The sequence below is a fragment of the Lithobates pipiens genome, unplaced genomic scaffold, assembly GCF_037356315.1.
Source record: "Lithobates pipiens isolate NorthernLeopardFrog02 unplaced genomic scaffold, aLitPip1_a1.2 Scaffold_23, whole genome shotgun sequence".
Taxonomy (NCBI): Eukaryota; Metazoa; Chordata; class Amphibia; order Anura; family Ranidae; genus Lithobates; species Lithobates pipiens.
Genome location: NW_027507785.1, coordinates 266,376,414 through 266,392,441, shown reverse-complemented (window position 1 = coordinate 266,392,441; position 16,028 = coordinate 266,376,414). Strand labels below are relative to the sequence as shown.

The following is a 16,028-nucleotide window of genomic DNA, read 5'->3' as shown; positions in this document are numbered from 1 at the left end:
GAATCGGAGGAGATAATGTGTTATTGGAGTTATTGCTTTGACCCAAGTCCAGTCCAGGAATATGAGGAGGAGTTCTTGGACCAAAAATTGGTTGCTTTATTAATCGTGACCAATTATGTCATATGCCTTTGCTGCGGGAGCTCCAGGAGAAAAATCCAGAGGATTTTCGGCATTCTCCAGATGACGGACCCCTGCTTTCACCAACTCTTGGCATTGTTGACCCCCCCCCCCCCCCCCCATATTAAGAAGCAGGGCACGTGCATGAGGCTTTTATTTTATTTTTTCGTTGAATAATTTGATTTTTTTTATTTTTGGATGCATAAATGCACTTTTAAGTTCTATTGGCAGATAGCATGTCTTTTTTTTTTTTTTCTGCACAATAAAAATTTTTGGCGAATAATACTTGGCTATGTTTCACTTCAAATGACAACTTGGGAGTAGGCAGTTACATAAAAAAAAAAACACAATGTAAAATTGGCAAGGGACACCAACATGGTTGTATCTTTTTTTTTTTTTTTCCTGAAAAACTACGGCATCAATATTCTTGATATCACTAGAAAAAAATCCTTTGATAATTTGCAATAACTCCATCGGTATCACCAGCAAAGCAGCTTTGTTATTATCCCATTAAAGAAGAAGAGAATTGTGCGCTGCATTTCGAGATTTCATAATTTGCCACGTCACGAATGTTCTCCTTTACGAGCGCTAGTTTACTAGACTGTCCGCTTCTGGCTCGTCCTTGCTTCCAAATTTGCTTCCAAATCTGACAACAATTGTCGGATGGAGCATACAAACGGTCGGATTTTCTGCCAACAGCCTGACATCACACAATTCCCATCAGAAAATCCGATTGTGTGTACAAGGCTAAAATGGTGAACTTTAGGCAGCATTTTGATAGGGTACCAGGAATGTGTAATTTGCTTCTGCACAGAACTGGGGTCCACTAGCTAAGCTTTCCTTACAGGTGTCGGCACATGGATTACTTTTATGAAGAAATATTTTAAAAAGATAAATCGTGCTTTAGAAAATAGGATTGTAAATATTTTCCTAAAAATACTTTCCACAGTAGGGAAACAATAAAGAAACAATTTCCTGTTTTACTTGGGTTTATCTTTCTCGGTATGTTTACTTTGGACTGAATTCAGCCTGAAATGTGACCCAGTAAACTCGCTCCCACATCTACGCCTGTCAGTTTTGCACATTGCTCACATGTTTATGTGGCTGTAGGGTAAAATGTAAATCCGATATTACTGTTAATGGCACAGCAATTGGTCCGCTCTTTACTAGTATACTGGGTGAATTTGGGAGGAAAAGGTCTCCCTTTTAAATGCATTTTTGTTCCCTCTCAATGGACCACCACACACAATTTAAAACGTGGCTTACTTTAACATAGTAATCCTTTTTTTTTGGGTCCTTTATAAAAGTTGTTTAAAAATTCTTCTATTCCTTCCAGTCTGCTGATCTGTATCCCTGTTCCAATATAAAATAACTTGGCTATGTAGCATAGTACTTTTGTACTCTGGAATGATGGGGAAATTAGTCTTGTTTGATCCACCTGAGCATGCAGAGATTTGCTTATGTAACAATGGATGTGGATACATTCTTCAGTCATATGTTTGGCCTTTGAAATAGACCCATGCTCCAGATACTTTACAGCATTGTGTCATTTGCAGGTCTCTGCCATTGTTTGTGTATTAATAAAACACCTGTTTGTCTATAGTTGATAAACTCCTCTCCATGGTCCACTTCACCATCTGTCTGCTGGACCCTGTCCCCTCACTATTACTGTGACCCCCCTTCTCACATCGCTTCCAGCTACATCACCAACCTCATCTGCAGATAACGCCCAAATTGTCCCCTTCACTCCTCCCAGGACCTCCTGCTCTCTAGCTCCCTTGTTACCTCCTCTCATGCTCACCTTCAGGACTTCTCCAGAGCCTCTCCCATTCTCTGGAACTCTCTGCCCCGGTATAACCAATCAGCCCCTAACTTGTCCACCTTTAGGAGATCCCTGAAAACGCATTTGTTCAGGGAAACCTATCCCACATCTACCTAACTGTCCCCGAGCCACCCCATCAAATTATTCCCCACGTTGATTACCTTTTGTACCACCCCCCCCCCCTCCTTTATTTTAGAATGTAAGCTCTACAAGCAGGGCCCTCCTGTCCCTTCTGTATTGAACTGTAATTGTGCTGTCCCCCTCTACATAATAAAGCACTGCATAAACTGTTGGCACTATATAAATCATATGTAACGGTGTGCCTTGTGTGATGTCACTGTACATGGCAGGGAGAGGTCTTGTCTGACACCTTATTGTTTGCTTCGATCATTGTATTCAGGCAATCGCAGCTGTAGGAATTGGTTACAGCAACTGGAGTGCCAGAGGCTCCCAATACTGCACAAAAGTTAAGAGATCAAGCTATTTACTTTCTAAGGGAAGATGTTTTGTACTTTTTATTAAAACGATTGAACACCATTTAAATAGAATAGTTTGTGAACATGTCACATTATGTAGAGATGTCACGGTGTGCTATATTTACATCGCTGTGTAATTTATAGATTCTCGGAAGTCTTGACATTCTACCATCTGCAGGTTACACCATGCTGATCCCCTCGGAGATTTGCTCCAGTTATATTCATCAGAACCTGAATTACACAGAAGCTCCTTGACTTTTTCTGACCTTCCATAAGAAGGCAAGTAAACACATTAGAGTGCATATTTTAATATTCCTCCTTTGTCCATGCACGCGGATTCTCACTTTGCTAATGCAATCGCAGAACATGCAACCCCTCAGGGATACCTTTTCTTAAAGACTCCAACCTTGTCAACTGCCCTTCACGTTTGTTCAAGTGTGTGCAGGTAAATTCACTAAAACACATTTACATGCACTATTGCACATTTACTTGCACACATATAAAGGCTTATAAACCAACCTAAATGCACATCAAGTGCAATTAAAACCTTTGACAATGACTTAAATTTTTTAAAAGAGTGACTTATTTAAAATGTGATAATACAATATAACTTGACATCTAAACAATAATAAATATTAGAGGTGCGCAAAATGGAAATTTGCCGAAACCAAAAATTCAGGATGCACTTGGCCGAAACCGAATGACCGTTATAAATAATATATATATATATATATATATATATATATATATATATATATATATATATATATATATATATATATATATATATATATATTTTTTTTACTTTTTAATTAATTTCATATGAATTTACATGAATATTTATTGTTAGCCATTATCTGCACAAGAAAAGCTCAAGAAAAATGCATCCCTTTAAATTCTATTTATGTCTTCCAACTGGTCACTTGCGCTTCCGTGTTAAAAATCATGCTTGCTGCATGTAAAAAAAAAACGCACCTCCTGTTAGAAATACATTGGAAAGGCAGCGAAAATGCATCAATGATGCACCGTGTTATGTTTTTGATGTATTTTTTGAGTCCCATGACCTATGAAAAATACCATAAGCACAATAAAATCTCGACAAAATCGCCATTATCGCCACCTTTTTTCTTTCACCAAAATGCCAAATACATAATTTTTGCCGATATGTTACGGCTGTCGGAATTTCGGTGCATGCCTATTAAAAAAAAAATATATATATATATATATATATATATATATATATATATATATATATATATATATATATATATATATATTAAAACCACTCTTGGAACTCCTGTATCAAGCATCTGTGGAGCAGTCTGTAATAACCCGCAAAAACCATCTATATTTAGACATGTGCATTGAGAAATGGCATTTGAGATAAATTTAGTTGCCATGCACATGAAGTTACTTTGATTTCTGTGAACCCGTGACCAGTTTGTTTTAAGTAACTTTATGAAAATGGGAAGAAAGCTCTATTTTACTATGTAAAAATTCCAAAGTTGTCTTTAGATTGCTAAATGCTGACCCCCATTGCAAAAGGTAATGAACACAAGGAATTATACAAATGGAAAAATAGAAACAAAATATGTATGCTAAAACATTTTCAATCTGCCTCGGATTTGTCTGCAATGTAAAATTATTACATTATGGTTTTACATTCTGTATCTTTTTTTGTAAATGGCCAAATGTGTGGTGAAAATGAGGGCAAGGCAGGTAGATTGGGCACAAATCCTCCCTAGCATGCTCTTATTCCTTTTTGATGTACTGTTGAATCAGTAAGTGTTAATGCCTTCTGACCATATATGCATTTAGATCCCATTGAGCAGCTCTTGTGGTTGGGAATATTAGGTTGAGCTGGCACATAATAAAAACCACCAGAATGTTTCCGATACCACAAGGCTAAATTGGAATTCTGTGCGCATATGTAGGTTACTGGCAAAAGTTTTTACAGATTAGTGTCAGTAAATCAACAAAGTGTTCTGTATATGACCATAAACATTACCTTCATTGATCACAGTCACTGGAGGCACGCGAAATGGACTGACTGTTGGCACTGGAGCTTGCGGTGGCTGCCGGCTGTCCCTGGCCCTTGGGTATCCTGTGTCCCTCTGAATCTCATTTCCACCTGCTAGTCCAGGTGTATACTGTTGACTGTTTGGGATGTGTTGAGGCACCACCTGTACCAGAGGTGGTGACCCCTGGCTATCCCTTCTGGAGAAGACCCTCATGCATTGTTCTTCCAAAAGTGTTATTATGGCAGACTGGTTGTTAACCAAATCGACAAGGGAGGCATATTTTCCTTCCAGTTCTTTGTACCGCGTGGCTGCTCTAAGCATCTCAGCCGTTACATTAAGGATCCTGTTTTCTAGCTGAGCAATTTCTAGAGAATTATCTCTTTTACGTATAATCTCATGTAAGAGCTGCATATAAAGCTGTGTCACGCGGGAGTTCATGTTACGGCTCTCTTTTCTCAGTAACTTCACCTCACTAACAATATTCCCATCAACATCCACTAGAACTTGTAGCATCTCCATCTCTCGCCTCTGCTTAGTTAGTGAGTCTTTAACATTTTCCAAGTCCATTCTTGTTACCTGCTCTTTATTTGGCCCAGGTCCTTTGGTACTGACACATATTGGCCCAGTGATTTTCTGCTGGGGTACTAAGAATGTATAGCCACACCTTTTTCCTTCATTATTTTCCACATAGTCTGTAGACCGAGCAAATCTTGTTGAAGTTGCACTTTGGCTCTCTGACTTTCCTTTTGCACAGTGTCCTGCAGTAAACAGAGATAGCAGTAACACCTTTAATGTCCACAAGGTGGTGTCCATCTTAATCCGGTGGAGACTGATGTCCAAACAACTAAAACAGAGAAGGTAGAATTAGTTATTTTGGCAGCTGTAATGCATTTGTTTTTTTAGAGTTTTCAGCAGAGTACTTATAGCTTTAAAGTGGAACTACTGCCCATACCAGGTTGGCTGGGTTCTGTATTTCTAAGTACTCCCGAGAATAGTTTGTAAATATCTGTTGATCCTGACACTAGAATCACTGGATGGATACTTTGATGGGGTGACGATGATTTTTTTTTTTTCCTGCTTAAATACTGGCACCCTTTCTACTCCTGTCAAGGTAATAGCTATTTCTATCTCTGCCCACAGCCCTTTAAAGCTTAAATAATTGGTGTAAAAACCCCTACTTAATCCCCTCCTATCACCTCCAGCATTGTCTTTCTGAGTACAGGAGAACTCCAACTTGGCTGCCTTCTAGTATTAAGAGAAATTCTAGAATTTAAAAAAGCACACACATACTCGTATACTTGGATGCAGCATCAGTCTGATGCTGCATCTGGTCCATGCTGCTTCTAGGCTCAGGCGCAGCTGACTCAGGCTCAGAGGTGTGCTGAGAAGTTGAGCCAGCTGCCGGCCAAGCATCTGGGTGGATCCCGGCATTAAAGCTGGGATCTCTCTAGAGCCTGGAATGGCTCAGTCACGTCAGGTGACTTTAGCCCGCTGCCAGCTGAATAGGGGTCACAGGAGTGCACAGCAGAAATAGGGTCAAAAGAGCTTTGGCCCTTCTCCTTTATTAAAAAAAGGTACATTTCGACCTGTCTTGAAAAATTTATTCTCTTAGGCTCTCTAATGCCAAGACCCCACAAAATCATCTACTACTTGCCACAGTCATCTGTCCTACTTGAACAACCTATATAGTCAGATGTGCATTTGTGACATTCCTGCATATACGTTATTACACTACTGGCAAACATAGATGCGAATGAGCCTTAATAGGTAGAATGGTTTTAGAACTTGTAAAACAATTTAACGAAATCTACATTTCTAAAGGTAGCCTCTTACTAAAAAGTTAAATCTTAAAACACTTCTATGTCCAGGTCATTTTTTATTTTTTTTTGCAATTTGGCTGCTAATTAGTGTAATTGGCAGTCATGCAGCGCTGTGCCCAAATAAAATTTCATTTATTTTCTCCACAAATAGAGCCTTCTTTTGGTGGTATTTGATCACTGCATTTTTTTTTAGTTTTTGCACCATAAAAAAAAGTATATTTTTTTTACTTTCTGCTATTAAACCTATCCAGTACGAAAGGTTAAAAAAAATGAGATTTTCTTCATAGTACCATGCCAATATGTATTATGCTAGTGTGTATGTGTATATGTGTATGTATGTATGTATGTATATATATATATATATATATATATATGTGTATGTGTGTGTGTGTGTGTATAGATATAGGCCTGCGATATTGTGGCAGTCAATCTGACACTGTTGGACACTTTTGACACTTTTTTTTGGGGACCAGTGACACTAATACAGTGATTAGTGCTAAAAAATATTAGGGCTGCAACTAACGATTATTTTCATAATCGATTAGTTGGGCGATTATTGTTTTGATTAATCGCTTAATAACCTTTAAAAAAAAAAAGTAGTAGGTCAAATTGACGTTCATTTTCAACCACAGTGATGGGAAAATTTGGAAATAATAGAAAACTTCTTAGTCAAAGGAATTTTCAGACAGTGTATGTGGTTTTCGTTCAGAAATTACATTCATTTTAAAAACTGAATGTTAAAAATAAGTGAAAATTTCAAACAAAATTCTTTCATTCAGCGAATGTACAAAGATTTTTCATCTGAATATTCTCATCTGAAAAATCCGTGTGGCCAGCATAAGGCTCGGTACACACCTATTCAGTTTGCTTTTGATCTGTTTCTGCAGTACTTTTTGCTGTGCGTTTTGATTTTTGCGCACGTGATTTTACTGCAATTTGCATTTTTTTTTGGGCAGACTAAAAAACACAAATTGCTGCAAAAACGCATTACATTCTTTTCTGCAGCTTCTCCATTGAAGTATATTGAACAAATAAAGCACCATTTTGCGTTAAGTCCCTGACCCTTTCAGATATGAAGATGTCCCATAGGAAACCATGTAAATTAACTGTAGTGCATTTCTGCAAAAAGCACCAATAAACACACAGATGTGAACCAGGTCTAAGATGTTTAGTAACATAATGGGATTAAAAGCCCTTTATAGTAGAAGAAAAAGCAGATAATCGCTACTGTAAGGGGTTCATTTCATTACTGTAGAACAGTGAAAGTAATATTTACAGTAGCGATTATTTGCTCTTTTTGTACTATAAAGCGCTCATTTTAGTTTTGTTTAACCCCATTATGTTACTGGCCGATTAATCGATTATGAAAATAGTAAACGATTAATTTCGTAATAGATTAGTTGTCGATTAATCGATTAGTTTCAGCCCTAAAAAATATGCACGCTCACTGTACTAACACCACTGGCCTGGAAGGTGTTAAACTTCTAGGGTGATCAAATAGTTAAATATGTGCCTAGCCAGTGTATTTGTGTGGTGCTTTTACTAACGGATGTGATGGATTTTCTTTCCCTGTTATGCAGGGAAAGAAAATCCATTGCATCACCACTTCAGGATGGAGCTCTGCATTATTTAGCTCCGCCTAGTCTCTCACTTCTGTGATCAGTGGGTGCTGCCGGACAGCCATTGGCTGGCACCCCTTGATTGGCTTCTGCTGTGACTAATCACAGCAGAAGCGGCACGTGTTTCCTACTCAGAAGTGCATAATCACACATATATATGATTCTGCACAGAATGGTCACCCTGTAGCAGTAAATCCCAGAAAAAGTAGTTGTCGTCTACCTCGTTTTCTATATAGGCATGTATACCCTTTTTTGTCTGTTTTTCTTTTTTTTTTTTTTTTTATTGTAGCCATTGGGGTCATCTACAACACCTTATCTCTCTCTCCTTAAAATGTGAAAGGTATGGCCAGTTTTATGTTCTCCACCCTAAAGACAAACTAAAATGAATGGTTACATAGTGTACATAAGGAAAGCACAAGTGCAGCGATTTCGATGTATGGCTCATCACAATAACATTCACTCTACATCCTTGAAAATAATTTCATACTTGGATTTATGGACTGAAAACTTTTCAGGTTGTCAGACAGCCAGAATAGATGAAAATATGCTGCAGAGAGATTCAATTTTTGGATCCTCATCCAGAAAGTCTTTTGGATAAACTCTTGGCACTAGACAAGGGGTCGAAAATTTTATAGCTGTAAACATCTGTGAGACTCGGACCAGACCAGTACTGCTTCTTGATTGCTCCTGAATTCTGCAGCACACGTTGCTTGTATTGTTTGGCTGGAGCTCTGACTCGAGACATGGAAGGGCGGCCTGCTTCTCTGTGTGCCAACATGTTTCCCCTGAAGAAATTCTCCAGAGTATTAAGTCATCAATTCCAAGTTTATATTATTATATAAACAAGAATGTGCTATGCAGGTACAACATACTTGAAATAGAGGTCTGTTTCTGATAATTTTAGGTTTTATTTTGCATTGTGTGTGTTGGGTACCAAACACATTTTGTCTTATTAAAGCTAAGTTATACTTGAATTACGCCAGGTTCGTGTTCCTGGAAGTGCCAGTGTAATTCAAATTTCATTTAAACAATATTTTTTTGATTGCTCATAATAGTAAATGCTTTAGCTGCATTCCAGTGTAGCCAATTACAACTCTAGCTCAATCCTAGAAATGTTACTTATGGGACTGGTTATGTAATGGATATCTTCAACACATCATATAATCAAATAGGTGTTGTGATACCATTACACGGCCAATGCCTGTCGGCATGACACAGTGCAGATGTACAGCACAGCAAGTATGTGCTGTGCCATTCAGAATGGTGCAGTGATGAACAAAAGCTTAGGCAGACCACATACTTTTAAAGTCTAATTGTACAGAATGTGTACCATCTCCTTTAGATTTTCTGAACTCTATGCAATAAAAGAGCCTAACTAAACACTCCACTCATTTTATGTTCAGTTAGGTAGGCACTTACACTACATTTGTATTGGTAAACCTAAAGGATATTGTACAGTAAGATTGCAGTGTATGCAACCAGCCATAGGATAACACTGCCACTTACAGATTGCAGCCACCAATTGATCTGCTACAGATGACACACGCACCAGGCACATGTTGCAGTGTTTGCAGAGCCGGAGTTGATGCATCAACGGACCCGTGTCATGCACATCATCACATACCACCACCATCCATGTCCTACCTATACCAGTTTAATTGATTTAATTTTAAACAGGCAGTGTATTTTGAGATAACTGTGGGGCCAATCCTTAGCAAGACTATTTTTACAATTGGAAAAAAAAACTAATTCTGTGCAAAACGGGCACCTACTGTAGTTTTTCCTTGAGATATTTGTTACCCCAGTAAAACAAGACTTTTAAGTCCCTAATAAGAGCAGACTTCCTTCACACAGAAGGCCAGTAAGAGCAGTTACTTTATACCACTTTATTTACAACTGAGGGCTAAGAGCATTGAGAAGTGCCCAGTCATTCACACCTTCTACCCTACCCTTTCTTTCTTGGGCCCATTAAGGTCCCTTTAAAGTGGATGTAAACCCACTCATCATTTCTAAATTACTGCCATTGTGCTTATCTATAAGGATATACAAGCCGCCTTACCTGTCAAATATCTCCCCTTTTAGCTGTTTGGAGCCCAGCAATACTCCCGATTCTCTGGGCAGGTCTGTTGTCCAGGGCGTGTGGGTGGAGTCGTGATGTCAGTAGACTTCCCGCCCACCTCTACACTCCCCTTGGCCAGGCATCAATTGGATTATGCCAACATCCAGTCAAAACCCAGGAAAGTCACCACATGACTTCAGCATGTCCAGTCTTGCTGATGTGTGGAGCAGCCAATCCTGGGAGAGCTGGAGAATAAAGGAGTACACAGAATGCCTCTCTCACACTTGGCCATGAGATAAGGAAATCACCTGTCACAGCAAGGGGGAAGAAACAGAACACCTATTTTATCTTACTGAAGAAAGATAAGAGGACTACTCATAGCTGGATTAACTTTTCATGGCAAGACTGGGCACAGAGGAAATGACATCCTCTGCTGTAACAGATATGTCTTAATAAAAAGTTTTCAAGGTTTACATCTACATTAAGGCTGTGGGGAAAAAGTGACTGTTGAGCAAGGTTTGTCTCATGCCTCATTCAAAAGGATACTACCATGGACAGAAATCACTATGCCTCATTGTAGAGATTGTCCTGGCCTTGAGGTAGATATATTGGCCAAAAGAGGGCTCTTGGTCCTGGGCATCATCTTCTTTGTATGTTAGTAAATCCAGCAGCAGAACTGAAGAAGAAACCAGTTGCTCAATATAGTTACAACATTATATGTAGTTCGGTTAATAGACTGGTGGATTGAGCCATGTTGAGGTTAATTGCATGTAATGAAAACCGTATGCAGCCTGTAGTAAAACACTCAGGCACATAACGTGGATTTTTTAGTTAGGAGGTGAGCATGAAAGGAGTTCCATGAACTACATGTGCCCACCACAGCAGCATAATTCCTATATGCAGTCCTAGATTGGTCTGCTTCATACATGTGAATATATATATATACTTTTTATGTTGCTTTTAAAGTTTTTTTTTTATTCCATGTTCCTAATATAAACTCCTGGGTTTCTACCATTATTATTGACCTTTCTTTTTATAGGGCCTAAAAACATCAGTTTCAGGGAATTTTACAAGCTACAAAAGCTTTTAGTCACAGCTGAATAACCATCCATAGAACACGAGCTTCAGACTTTCTATATATACAATTTTTTTAGGCTTTTCTTCGTGCTCAAAAAATAAGTTTCTCATATGAAGGGTTTTAGAACTTTTGATAATTGTGATCTTGTACTTCAGAATTTTCCCTTTTTTTTTTCCCCCATTTTTTGTCTGTTTTCCTCTTACAAGATGTGAAAACGTAGGATATGCATTTTTCAGCATGCACGTAATTTCCTGCCTCTTTTTGCATCACAAGCACATACTAAAACTGATTTATATTCATCTCTCTGTTAGGTGACCATTATTGCAGAGGTGGATTATGGGTTTTTTTCTTTGATGTGAACCCAGCTCTGCATCTGTTTCCATTGTATTCTCTCTTGGCTATCCTGTTGTCATGCTCAGTATCTCCACCTTAACCTGGATTCATTTCATACAGAAATTGCTGTATATACACAAAACAAAAGAACACCCCCTTGTTTCATGTATTCTTACTGTGTGTCAGCGCTGCAATTGCTTCCATATGGTATAAATAGATTATTGGGTTACAGTTTGATGGTGTAGATGCAGCTTGGATATTTGGTAGACCTGAAGATCTTAGACCCCTTTCACACCGAGCCACCTAGGGCGTCGGCAGTAAAGCGGCGCTATTTTTAGCGCCCCTTTACTGTCTTAGTGGCGCTATTTGGCCACTAGCGGGACATTTTTGCCCCCCCTCATTAGTGGCCGAAAAGGGGTTAAATCCGCCTGCAAAACACTACCGGATTGGCGTTTTGCCGGTGGTATCGCAGCGCTGCCTTATTGATTTCAATGGGGAGGAATGGTGAGTTCACTGCTCCTTCACCTCTCCAAAGAAGCTGCTGGCAGGACTGTTTGAGACGCCCTGCCAGCACACCGCTCCAGTGAAAGTCCTCAGGCTTTCACAATGGAGTGAATGGAGCCGCTTTTTTCAGGCGCTATGCAGGCGCTATTTTTAGCGCTGTAGTGCCTGAAAAACGCCCGCAGTGTGAAAGGGGTCTTAAAGTTCAGGCACTGAAATTATTTATTTTTTTCTTGTTGCAGCTAAGTGGTTTTGTCTGTGCCAGAATTCCTGACGTGGTTGTGAAATCTTAAAATATATTTATCATCTTTGATACCTTTCTCATTATGTCAGTATTTGGTATAACAAGGAAGATTGAAAATTGAGCTTAGAACTGCATATAGGGAGCACAACTTGCCCGTTGTAGTTCTACACATGTGGCCCTTGTACACTTAGGGGTACCCATTGCGGTAATTCAGTAGGTACAAGGGGTAGCCCTGCTTGTCAAATTAAAATCAACATATTTCCTAAAAGTTTAGGGGATAAAAATCTTATACCTATTTTGTATTCATTATTTTTAGCTCCTTTAACGCATAAGTAATTGTTTAGCAATCTCTCTAAAGCCTGGTACACACTATTCATTTTCTTACGGTCAACCCAGCGGGTTGAACAAAAATAATTCCTGTTAACTGCTGTACTAATGATCTGGCATTAGTACAGTGATCTCCCCCGCTGAGCTGTTGTGTTCCGATGGAAGGGGGGGGGGGAAGCGGCCCCTCTGCCAGAACAAAACAGTCAGAGCTCTCAACCATTAACATACAATGAAAGACCAAGGTTGAATAGTGTCACTTTACCACCAACAGACCTTTTTAGCAGTAGGAATTGTTATATTTTCTTATCGTCCCTTTCCTGCTTTAGGATTTTTTTTTCATGTTACGCTCTTTTGAAACCTAGTGCCTTACTACAAATACCTAAACCCCAAAACTAAAAGCAAATTGCAGCCTAAAAATCCATGGATCTGGCTGCAGTAGTTTTTTCAATTTTTTTCTTTTTTTTCCCCCATTTTATATTTACCTGTTGATCCAGCCAGTAACAAACCTCCTCTGGTCTAAAGTGGGGTACACACTAGAAAAAAATCGGGACGTTTGTCAGATTTTTCTCGATGATTCAGCAAATCGATCTTAAAATCATACACATTAACTGAAAATCGTTCCTTCTGTTCCCGTACAAGAAATGTTTGTACCTTCGGGAATTTTCGTACAAAAATTTGGTATCGACTGTCGAAAGTGGTGTACACACTACGAAAATGTTCGCCCGATTTTCTTATAGTGTGTAAGAGCCTTTAGGCTATGTTCACACTATTGCAAGTGTGGGAATATGTGTAAATTGCATGCATATCTACACCTGCAGCCAAAACGCACTGCAATTCTCTGGCACCCCGCGCTTCAGAAAACACGGCACATTTTCCCCATGCGCGGAAATGCATAATGTGTTTTGGTACTATGTGGTTTCCATACAGCTGTGATTTCAGGGGATCGTTTCCTGCAGGAAATTAGTGTGCTGCTGTGCCCGCACAAACAAACAAGTAAACGAACAGTTGTGAACCTAGACTTAAGGGTAGGTATTTACAGCTAACCCTTTTTATGCAGTTACAGAAACTTTGGGGATAAAGGTTTTAACAAAATGACAAGCTGACCATTGTACGTACCCCTGCCAGTGTTGCATGTTTTTTTTTCTTAGCCTTCTAACTAACACTTTTGCTGGACAGCTCGGCCCGTTAAGAGAATTTTTTTATAGAATCGTACCTAGTTGGATGAAGTGAAGGAAATCTGTCCCCCGCCGGCTCTGACTGAGAACCGAGCGATCAAGCACCGCTGACCGCTCGGTTCTCAGAGCTTCGTGAGCTGGTGACTGTCAATCACCTGCTCTCTGCTCTGACCCCCCCCCCACCACCACCACCACCAATCCCTGTGCACTTACTGGAGCGCTGGGCTGTGGAGGGGGTGGGAGTGGCTGGCTTAGGTTCTCAGAAGGCCGAGTCAGGTGCCGCGCCGGGCTCCTGTGTGGATCTCAACCATATGGTTGAGTCGCAATCGTTACCCAGCCAGGACAGGCTCTCTGACGTCAACCAGCGTGCTCCAGCATGCTGCTGGCTAAAAATGGGTCACAGGATTGCAGAACAAATGAGCTTTGGCTGTACACCTCCTTTAATAGAAGTTGTAAAATAACAGACTTGCTGGCTGGATCAACAAGTTATAAAACAGTTACAGGAGGGACGCATAGACTGCTGTGTTATTGCTGTTGGAGGACTGCATCATATCCTGTCAATTTTGATTTTGCCCATCATTCCACTTTAGGTTACGTTTTTTTTTTTTTTTTCCAGCAGTACTTTTCTAGCCATTTTCTATTTGACTTTAAGGCTTCCTGACCTGTTGTAAATTCAATATTTTTTTAAAACCTTGCTACATATTATGTTTGATCTGTAAAATAAACTAATGTGGGTTTCTGTCAGTGATGACAGCTCCACTTTTAAATGTTATGTTTAGGTAGGTTATGAAAAGTGTCACTTGGACGTGACAAGCATAAAGAGAGCATGTAGTCCAAGGATTGACTGACAGGTGGCACAGCAGAGGCGGCTCTTTGTGACCACCATAGCAGTAACAGAAGCTCTCTGTCTATATCTACAGGGAATCAAATCGGTTCTAATACACATGCCAGGGAATTGCTAAATAAACAGATCTCACTATAGTATTTTTGTACTCCAGACTGTGACATATGAATATAATTTGTTAGCTAGCAAGCGTATTTTATCATTGTAATTCTGTAACCCTTGGTAACCAATCAAAATTCACTTTTAACTTGTCTAAGTTCCGTAACTGTTGTGCAGAGTTCACTTCACTCATTTCCTTTGCAGCACATTATGATATTAAACCGTAAATGTTTCTTAAATAATTGCATTTTAGTTGCAATTTTAATTACAGGTTGTGCCTACTTAACTAGTTATGAATAGCATTAGAAGTTGCTGTGTTGATCTAACCTCCATCCTTTTATTTAATTTTTTATAACTTTTATTTTATATTTCATACTTGATTTCAATATTGTAATATTTATCTGTAGTTTATCATGTTTTCGATTCAGTGTCTCCATAAAATTACGTTTATTAATGTTGAATGCCTTGCAACCTCTGTAAAGCCTATGCTGTAGTATATAAGTTAACTTTACTGCTGTTAACTGTGCAAGCTAAGAAGAGTTCAGGAAGATAATTATGAGGTTTATGAATAGTGCTGGATTGTAACTTGTAGAGTTCTAAAGAGCCCAGTAAACTGGTAGTGCAGAAGGGGGGACATAGTATGGATTAGAAGTAGGTAGCTGTTGATTATCAAGCTGTTATAGAACTACAAAGTCCCAGTATTCAAGCAGCACTGCCTGCTACCTAGTTCTTCTATTTCTGCTACAGCAAAACCGCAATTCTTTACCATATCTTTGTACTTTAACACCGGTAATGTATTACAATGCAGACTTTTTAGCCATACAAACCATAAGGGCAAAGCCTTTGAAGTAGCTCAGTTTATGCAGGCTGTCCTGATCTATACTGCTTTCACAGTTTTTCCAGTGCTTTTGTGTAAAAAATAAAAAGCGCCTGAAAAGCTCAGGAAAAATGTGTAAATGTGTTCATACTGGGGTGGTGCCCTTCCATTGTAGTTAAAAAACCCTGCATTTTTGGAGTATGCTTGGGGTGTTAAAAAAAAAAAAAAATCACCAATAATGCAATTTCCTATTGAAAGCAATGTGCCTTTTTGCCGTGGATCAGTGTGAAAACAGCCTTAAGCATAAATATGAGAAATATGGACCACAGTAGATATATAAAATATAAAAGTCTAACTTATCAGGCAGATTTTTATGACCAATACTAGATAGCCTTAAAGGCTCATTAAGCATATACCCACCTCTAAATGCTAATAACCTTGCTTCTATTTGGTAGTATCCAAGTTCACCAGATTTTTGTACAGCTTACTCTGTGTGATTCCCATTTAATTTTCCTTCCCAGTTCTTCTATTACTAAGCTGTGCTCTGGCAGACCCGGGTTCTTGCTGTCAGAGAACGGGTTAACAGATTCCAGATGTGCTTGTGCGCTAAATATCCAAGGCTTTTTTCAACAGATTTTCTTCTCCTTTTCTAAACCTATTTAGTGTTAGAAAGACA

The 16,028-nt window shown here is 39.1% G+C and overlaps 2 protein-coding genes across 8 annotated transcripts in view; one reads left to right on the top strand and one right to left on the bottom strand.

Annotated features, from left to right (window-relative positions):
* Positions 1-16,028, top strand: part of RALGPS2 (Ral GEF with PH domain and SH3 binding motif 2) — a 342,255-nt gene that overhangs the window by 231,243 nt on the left and 94,984 nt on the right. The window lies entirely within an intron of this gene.
* The window catches only part of ANGPTL1 (angiopoietin like 1), a 40,272-nt gene that overhangs the window by 23,024 nt on the left and 1,220 nt on the right, over positions 1-16,028 (bottom strand). For 2 of the 3 annotated variants that reach the window (XM_077453149.1, XM_077453146.1), the window contains exon 2: positions 4,424-5,280. In XM_077453149.1, coding sequence (XP_077309275.1) covers positions 4,424-5,249 — 826 coding nt within the window. In that variant the 5' untranslated portion in view covers positions 5,250-5,280. Of the gene's footprint in view, positions 1-4,423; positions 5,281-15,772; positions 16,027-16,028 lie in introns of those variants that run through there. The other variant, XM_077453147.1, reaches the window with a different exon arrangement.